Source organism: Salvelinus namaycush, unplaced genomic scaffold (genome assembly GCF_016432855.1).
Source record: "Salvelinus namaycush isolate Seneca unplaced genomic scaffold, SaNama_1.0 Scaffold3229, whole genome shotgun sequence".
NCBI lineage: Eukaryota > Metazoa > Chordata > Actinopteri > Salmoniformes > Salmonidae > Salvelinus > Salvelinus namaycush.
Window position 1 is genome coordinate 2,168 of NW_024060152.1, and position 8,761 is coordinate 10,928.

General features: G+C 43.0%; 1 protein-coding gene across 1 annotated transcript; it reads right to left on the bottom strand.

Annotated features, from left to right (window-relative positions):
* Window positions 1-5,564: 5,564 nt before the first annotated feature.
* LOC120040105 (NLR family CARD domain-containing protein 3-like) lies at window positions 5,565-7,403 on the bottom strand (the record flags this gene model as incomplete). The annotated part of the gene is made up of 1 exon (XM_038985354.1): window positions 5,565-7,403. A coding segment is annotated over one exon (1,839 nt), but the record flags the coding sequence as incomplete, so codon positions are not given.
* Window positions 7,404-8,761: the final 1,358 nt, after the last annotated feature.

Below are 8,761 nucleotides of genomic sequence, written 5' to 3' on the forward strand. Positions count from 1 at the left end.
ACTGGTATTGATACAGGGACCGGTTTGGGTTGTTACTGTACCTTCTATACTGGTGTTGATGCAGGGACCGGTTTGGGTTGTTACTGTACCTTCTATAATGGTATTGATGTAGGGACCGGTTTGGGTTGTTACTTTACCTTCTGTACTGGTATTGATGTAGGGACCGGTTTGGGTTGTTACTTTACCTTCTATACTGGTATTGATGCAGGGACCGGTTTGGGTTGTTACTGTACCTTCTATACTGGTATTGATGTAGGGACCGGTTTGGGTTGTTACTTTACCTTCTATACTGGTATTGATGTAGGGACCGGTTTGGGTTGTTACTGTACCTTCTATACTGGTATTGATGTAGGGACCGGTTTGGGTTGTTACTGTACCTTCTATACTGGTATTGATACAGGGACCGGTTTGGGTTGTTACTGTACCTTCTATACTGGTATTGATACAGGGACCGGTTTGGGTTTTTACTTTACCTTCTATACAGGTATTGATGCAGGGACCGGTTTGGGTTGTTACTTTACCTTCTATACTGGTATTGATGCAGGGACCGGTTTGGGTTGTTACTTTACCTTCTATACTGGTATTGATACAGGGACCGGTTTGGGTTGTTACTTTACCTTCTATACTGGTATTGATACAGGGACCGGTTTGGGTTGTTACTTTACCTTCTATACTGGTATTGATACAGGGACCGGTTTGGGTTGTTACTGTACCTTCTATACTGGTATTGATGCAGGGACCGGTTTGGGTTGTTACTTTACCTTCTATACTGGTATTGATGGAGGGACTGGTTTGGGTTTTTACTTTACCTTCTATACTGGTATTGATGCAGGGACCGGTTTGGGTTGTTACTTTACCTTCTATACTGGTATTGATGCAGGGACCGGTTTGGGTTGTTACTGTACCTTCTATACTGGTATTGATGCAGTGACTGGTTTGAGTTGTTACTTTACCTTCTATACTGGTATTGATGTAGGGACTGGTTTGGGTTTTTACTTTACCTTCTATACTGGTATTGATGCAGGGACCGGTTTGGGTTGTTACTGTACCTTCTATACTGGTATTGATACGGTTTGGGTTGTTACTGTACCTTCTATACTGGTATTGATGCAGGGACTGGTTTGGGTTGTTACTTTACCTTCTATACTGGTATTGATGCAGGGACCGGTTTGGGTTGTTACTTTACCTTCTATACTGGTATTGATACAGGGACCGGTTTGGGTTGTTACTTTACCTTCTATACTGGTATTGATGCAGGGACCGGTTTGGGTTGTTACTTTACCTTCTATACAGGTATTGATGTAGGGACCGGTTTGGGTTGTTACTTTACCTTCTATACTGGTATTGATACAGGGACCGGTTTGGGTTTTTACTTTACCTTCTATACTGGTATTGATAAAGGGAACGGTTTGGGTTGTTACTTTACCTTCTATACTGGTATTGATGTAGGGACCGGTTTGGGTTGTTACTTTACCTTCTATACTGGTATTGATGTAGGGACCGGTTTGGGTTGTTACTGTACCTTCTATACAGGTATTGATGTAGGGACCGGTTTGGGTTGTTACTTTACCTTCTATACTGGTATTGATGCAGGGACCGGTTTGGGTTGTTACTGTACCTTCTATACTGGTATTGATGTAGGGACCGGTTTGGGTTGTTACTTTACCTTCTATACTGGTATTGATACAGGGACCGGTTTGGGTTGTTACTTTACCTTCTATACAGGTATTGATGCAGGGACCGGTTTGGGTTGTTACTGTACCTTCTATACTGGTATTGATACAGGCACCGGTTTGGGTTGTTACTGTACCTTCTATAATGGTATTGATGCAGGGACCGGTTTGGGTTTTTACTTTACCTTCTATACTGGTTTTGACGCAGGGACCGGTTTGGGTTGTTACTGTACCTTCTATACTGGTATTGATGCAGGGACCGGTTTGGGTTTTTACTTTACCTTCTATACTGGTTTTGACGCAGGGACCGGTTTGGGTTGTTACTTTACCTTCTATACTGGTATTGATGTAGGGACCGGTTTGGGTTGTTACTTTACCTTCTATACTGGTATTGATGTAGGGACCGGTTTGGGTTTTTACTTTACCTTCTATACTGGTATTGATGTAGGGACCGGTTTGGGTTGTTACTGTACCTTCTATACTGGTATTGATGTAGGGACCGGTTTGGGTTGTTACTGTACCTTCTATACTGGTATTGATGTAGGGACCGGTTTGGGTTGTTACTTTACCTTCTATACTGGTATTGATGCAGGGACCGGTTTGGGTTGTTACTTTACCTTCTATACTGGTATTGATGTAGGGACCGGTTTGGGTTGTTACTTTACCTTCTATACTGGTATTGATGTAGGGACCGGTTTGGGTTGTTACTTTACCTTCTATACTGGTATTGATACAGGGACCGGTTTGGGTTGTTACTTTACCTTCTATACTGGTATTGATGTAGGGACCGGTTTGGGTTGTTACTTTACCTTCTATACTGGTATTGATACAGGGACCGGTTTGGGTTGTTACTTTACCTTCTATACTGGTATTGATGTAGGGACCGGTTTGGGTTGTTACTTTACCTTCTATACTGGTATTGATACAGGGACCGGTTTGGGTTGTTACTTTACCTTCTATACTGGTATTGATGTAGGGACCGGTTTGGGTTGTTACTTTACCTTCTATACTGGTATTGATGTAGGGACCGGTTTGGGTTGTTACTTTACCTTCTATACTGGTATTGATACAGGGACCGGTTTGGGTTGTTACTTTACCTTCTATACTGGTATTGATGTAGGGACCGGTTTGGGTTGTTACTTTACCTTCTATACTGGTATTGATACAGGGACTGGTTTGGGTTGTTACTGTACCTTCTATACTGGTATTGATGCAGGGACCGGTTTGGGTTGTTACTTTACCTTCTATACTGGTATTGATACAGGGACCGGTTTGGGTTGTTACTGTACCTTCTATACTGGTATTGATACAGGGACCGGTTTGGGTTGTTACTTTACCTTCTATACTGGTATTGATGCAGGGACCGGTTTGGGTTGTTACTGTACCTTCTATACTGGTATTGATGTAGGGACCGGTTTGGGTTGTTACTGTACCTTCTATACTGGTATTGATGCAGGGACCGGTTTGGGTTGTTACTTTACCTTCTATACTGGTATTGATGCAGGGACCGGTTTGGGTTGTTACTGTACCTTCTATACTGGTATTGATGCAGGGACCGGTTTGGGTTGTTACTGTACCTTCTATACTGGTATTGATACAGGGACCGGTTTGGGTTGTTACTTTACCTTCTATACTGGTATTGATGTAGGACCGGTTTGGGTTGTTACTTTACCTTCTATACAGGTATTGATACAGGGACCGGTTTGGGTTGTTACTTTACCTTCTATACTGGTATTGATGTAGGGACCGGTTTGGGTTGTTACTTTACCTTCTATACTGGTATTGATACAGGGACCGGTTTGGGTTGTTACTTCACTAGTCACTACTCATAAACCACCCTGGGATCACTCACTACTCAAAGCACCCTGGGATCACTACTCACTACTCATAAAGCACCCTGGGATCACTATTCACTACTCATAAAGCAACCTGGGATCACTACTGACTATTCATAAAGCACCCTGGGATCACTCACTACTCATAAACCACCCTGGGATCACTCACTACTCATAAAGCACCCTGGGATTACTCACTACTCATAAACCACCCTGGGATAACTCACTACTCATAAAACACCCTAGGATCACTCACTACTCATAAAGCACCCTGGGATCACTACTCACTACTCACTACTCATAAAGCACCCTGGGATCACTACTCACTACTCATAAAGCACCCTGGGATCACTACTCACTACTCATAAAGCACCCAGGGATCCCTCACTACTCATAAAGCAACCTGGGATCACTACTGACTACTCATAAAGCACCCTGGGATCACTACTCACTACTCATAAAGCACCCTGGGATCACTACTCACTACTCACAAAGCCGCCCTGGGATCACTACGCACTACTCATAAAGCACCCTGGATCACTCACTACTCATAAAGCACCCTGGATCACTCACTACTCATAAAGCACCCTGGGATCACTCACTACTCATAAAGTACCCTGGGATCACTACTCACTACTCATAAAGCACCCTAGGATCACTACTCACTACTCATAAAGCACCCTGGGATCACTACTCACTACTCATAAAGCACCCTGGGATCACTACTCACTACTCATAAAGCACCCTGGGATCACTACTCACTACTCATAAAGCACCCTGGGATCACTACTCACTACTCATAAAGCACCCTAGGATCACTACTCACTACTCATAAAGCACCCTGGGATCACTACTCACTACTCATAAAGCACCCTGGGATCACTACTCACTACTCATAAAGCACCCTGGGATCACTATTCACTACTCATAAAGCACCCTAGGATCACTACTCACTACTCATAAAGCACCCTGGGAACACTATTCACTACTCATAAAGCACCCTGGGATCACTACTCACTACTCATAAAGCACCCTGGGATCACTACTCACTACTCATAGAGCACCCTGGGATCACTATTCACTACTCATAAAGCACCCTAGGATCACTACTCACTACTCATAAAGCACCCTGGGAACACTATTCACTACTCATAAAGCACCCTGGGATCACTACTCACTACTCATAAAGCACCCTGGGATCACTCACTACTCATAAACCACCCTGGGATAACTCACTACTCATAAAGCACCCTGGGATCACTCACTACTCATAAAGCACCCTGGGATCACGCGCTACTCATAAACCACCCTGGGATCACTCACTACTCTTAAAGCACCCTGGGATCACTAACTACTCATAAAGCACCCTGGGATCACGCACTACTCATAAACCACCCTGGGATCACGCACTACTCATAAAGCACCCTGGGATCCTTCACTACTCATAAAGCAACCTGGGATCACTACTGACTATTCATAAAGCACCCTGGGATCACTCACTACTCATAAAGCACCCTGGGATCACGCACTACTCATAAACCACCCTGGGATCACTCACTACTCATAAAGCACCCTGGGATCCTTCACTACTCATAAAGCAACCTGGGATCACTACTGACTATTCATAAAGCACCCTGGGATCACTACTCACTACTCATAAAGCACCCTGGGATCACGCACTACTCATAAACCACCCTGGGATCACTCACTACTCATAAAGCACCCTGGGATTACTCACTACTCATAAACCACCCTGGGATAACTCACTACTCATAAAACACCCTAGGATCACTCACTACTCATAAAGCACCCTGGGATCACTACTCACTACTCATTACTCATTCCATCAAAAAATCTGCCGTTTCCAGCTTCAGTAGTCATTTACAACATTAACAATGGCTACACTGTATTTCTGATCAATTTGATGTTATTTTAATGGACAAACAATTAGCTTTTCTTCCAAAAACAAGGACATTTCTAAGTGACCCCATACTTTTGAAAGGTAGTGTATTTTTCTGTAAACTGATGACTAACACTTAAATGTAATTGTATGTACTCACAGAGCAGCTCTGGAGGCTTTGACCACTGGCAGCAGCCTCAGAAGACCTTCCTCTGATCTGGAGTATTTCTTCAGGTCAAACACATCCAGCTCCTTTTCTGAAGTCAGCAACACAAAGACCAGAGCTGACCACTGTGCAAGTGACAGTTTGGCTTCCGAGAGACTTCCTGAGTTCAGGTATCTTTGGATCTCCTCCACTAGCGAATGGTCATTCAGTTCATTCAGACAGTGGAAAAGATTGATGCACCTCTCTGGAGAGGGATTCTCCCTGATCTTCTCCTTGATGTACTTGACTGTTTCTTCATGGCTCTGTGAGCTGCTTCTTGTCTTTGTCATTAGACCTCGTAAGTGCTTCTGATTGGATTCCAGTGAGAGGCCCAGAAGGAAGCGGAGGAAAAGGTCCAGGTTTCCCGTCTCACTTTGTAAGGCTTTATCCACAGCACTCTTGTAGAAAGTAACTTCAGGCTCATCTTTTGTTTGCAGTTTGTCCATTAGATTCTCATTGTTGTTAATGAATGAGAGGAACACATATACAGCAGCCAGAAACTCCTGAATGCTCAGATGTACAAAGCAGTACACCTTGTCCTGGTACAGCCCACATTCCTCTTTAAAGAGCTGTGTGCACAATCCTGAGTACACTGAGGCTTCATTGACATCAATGCCAGCCTCTTTCAGGTCTTCTTCATAGAAAATCAGATTGCCATTCACAAGCTGTTGAAAAGCCAGTTTTCCCAGTGACAGAATGCTCTCTTGATTCCAGTGTGGACCTGTCTCTTCTTTCCCAAGATACTTTTCATTCTTCTGTTTGGTATGAAACACCACAAGGTGTGTGTACATCTCAGTCAGAGTCTTGGGCATCTCTTCTCTCTTATGTTCCAGCATGTGTTCAAGGACTGTTGCAGAAATCCAACAGAAGACTGGAATGTGACACATGATGTGGAGGCTCCTTGATGTCTTTATGTGTGAGATGATTCTGCTGGCCAGGTCCTCATCACTGAATCTCTTCCTGAAGTACTCCTCCTTCTGTGGGTCATTGAACCCTCGTACCTCTGTCACCTGGTCAACACACTCTGAAGGGATCTTACTGGCTGCTGCAGGTCGGGTAGTTATCCAGAGGAGAGCAGAGGGAAGCAGATTTCCCTTGATGAGATTTGTCAGCAGAACATCCACTGAGGTTGACTCTGTGACGTCACAACAGATCTTGTTCTTCTGGAAGTCTAGGGGCAGTCGGCACTCATCCAGACCATCAAAGATGAACAGAACTTTGTACTTGTCGAAGTTGGAGATTCTTGATTGTTTGGTTTCCATTGAGAAGTGATTGAGAAGTTTAATGAAAGTATGGTTGTCCCCTTTCAGCAAATTCAGCTCCCGGAAAGGGAATGAAAATACAAATTGGATATCCTGATTTGCTTTTCCTTCAGCCCAGTCCAGAATGAACTTCTGCACAGAGACTGTCTTTCCAATGCCAGCGACTCCCTTTGTCAGCACAGTTCTGATAAGTTTGTCTTGTCCAGTTAAGGGTTTGAAGATGTCGTTACATTTGATTGCAGTCTCTGGTCTTGCTTGTTTCCTGGTTGTTGTCTCAATCTGTCTCAGCTCATGTTCATTATTGACCTCTCCTGTTCCACCCTCTGTGATGTAGAGCTCTGTGTAGATCTTATTGAGAAGTGTTGGGTTTCCTTGTTTAGCGATCCCCTCAAATACACATTGAAACTTCTTCTTTAGATTAGATTTGAGTTCACGTTGGCAAATCACAGCAGGATCATCTGAATCTAGAAATAAAGCAGAGAATATTAATATTACGTCGGTTTTAATGTCTACAGTATTGTAGGACTGTTATAAAGTTTTTAATTCGAATAATTTATTATCTTATCTGACTGTATAAATGTGTAAATGTTTCCATAATGCATTACAGACTGGTGTGACTGATTATATTATTATTGGTATTATTGATGGTATTATTAATGTTGTCTCTCTCTGTAAATTAATCACCACAACACATCCCTGCTGCTACTTGATGAGGTCACTAGGTGTTGTGTTAAGGCTGCTACAATATCATTGAGTTACACAGCTACTTTAGCTGTACTTTAGCTACAGCTTTTAAATGTTATAAAACAGCATTCAACATGAGGCAGACAGATCTTACATTTCTCCAGTGTGTCAGCAAGCTCCTTCTGGTTCATTTTCCTCAGGACGTGCAGTGTGATCTTCAGAGCCCCCTCTCTGGCACTGCTCTCCTGCTTCTCATCTTCAGCATCCACCACTTCCTTATCCTGCTTCTGACTCTCAAAGCCTTCTGGGAGTTCTGGACTAAGAATCCTCTTGCACATCTTCAGCTCGTTCTTCACAAAGGTCATAATATTCTCTTCAAGCAACTGAAATAAATAAAGTAAATAAGTTAAGCAAGAAAATAAATGCTTTCTCATTAACACATTAATGAATGACTGACAGATCAACTTTACTTGAGGTAAACAAAAACAAATGTACATAACAGGACCACATACACTGAATATGGAGGCCAGGTCTGTTTGATGACTCTGGGAAGACTGACCACTGAGAATATCTGACTCTGATCTCTCCTGTTGGTTTCTGTGGACAAAACATGAGATTACATCTCCTCATCCAGGGAGTGCACACACACACACACACACACACACACACACACACACACACACACACACACACACACACACACACACACACACACACACACACACACACACACACACACACACACACACACACACACACACACACACACAGGGTGGGAATGTTGTGTTTGTTTAATATTGTTTTAGGACTATGAAAATGGACAAAAGATTAGCATATGGATTATGAAATAAACCAAAATGAAATGGGAAAATGGGAGAGAAATGACTAGAGACAGTGTTGTTTAACTCACTGACCATGACCCATGAGTTCTTCTTACCTTTGTTCAGTAGAAAAGTCTCCCTTTCTAAAGTGTATAGGTTGAAACATAGACTGTTCACTCTTCATGGACACACAGCTGGGTACAGGGGAGGCTGGTCTCTCCTGCTTGATTGGGCTTCAACACAACAGAGACAAATCTTACATCTCTCATCTACTCTGAGCTCAGATGGGGAAACATAAGAAGAGTTTCATTCAAAAACGCTTCATATCACTTTTCAGAAATGTTGGTAAATGAGCTTTTATTGTTTTAAGAAATTATGAAA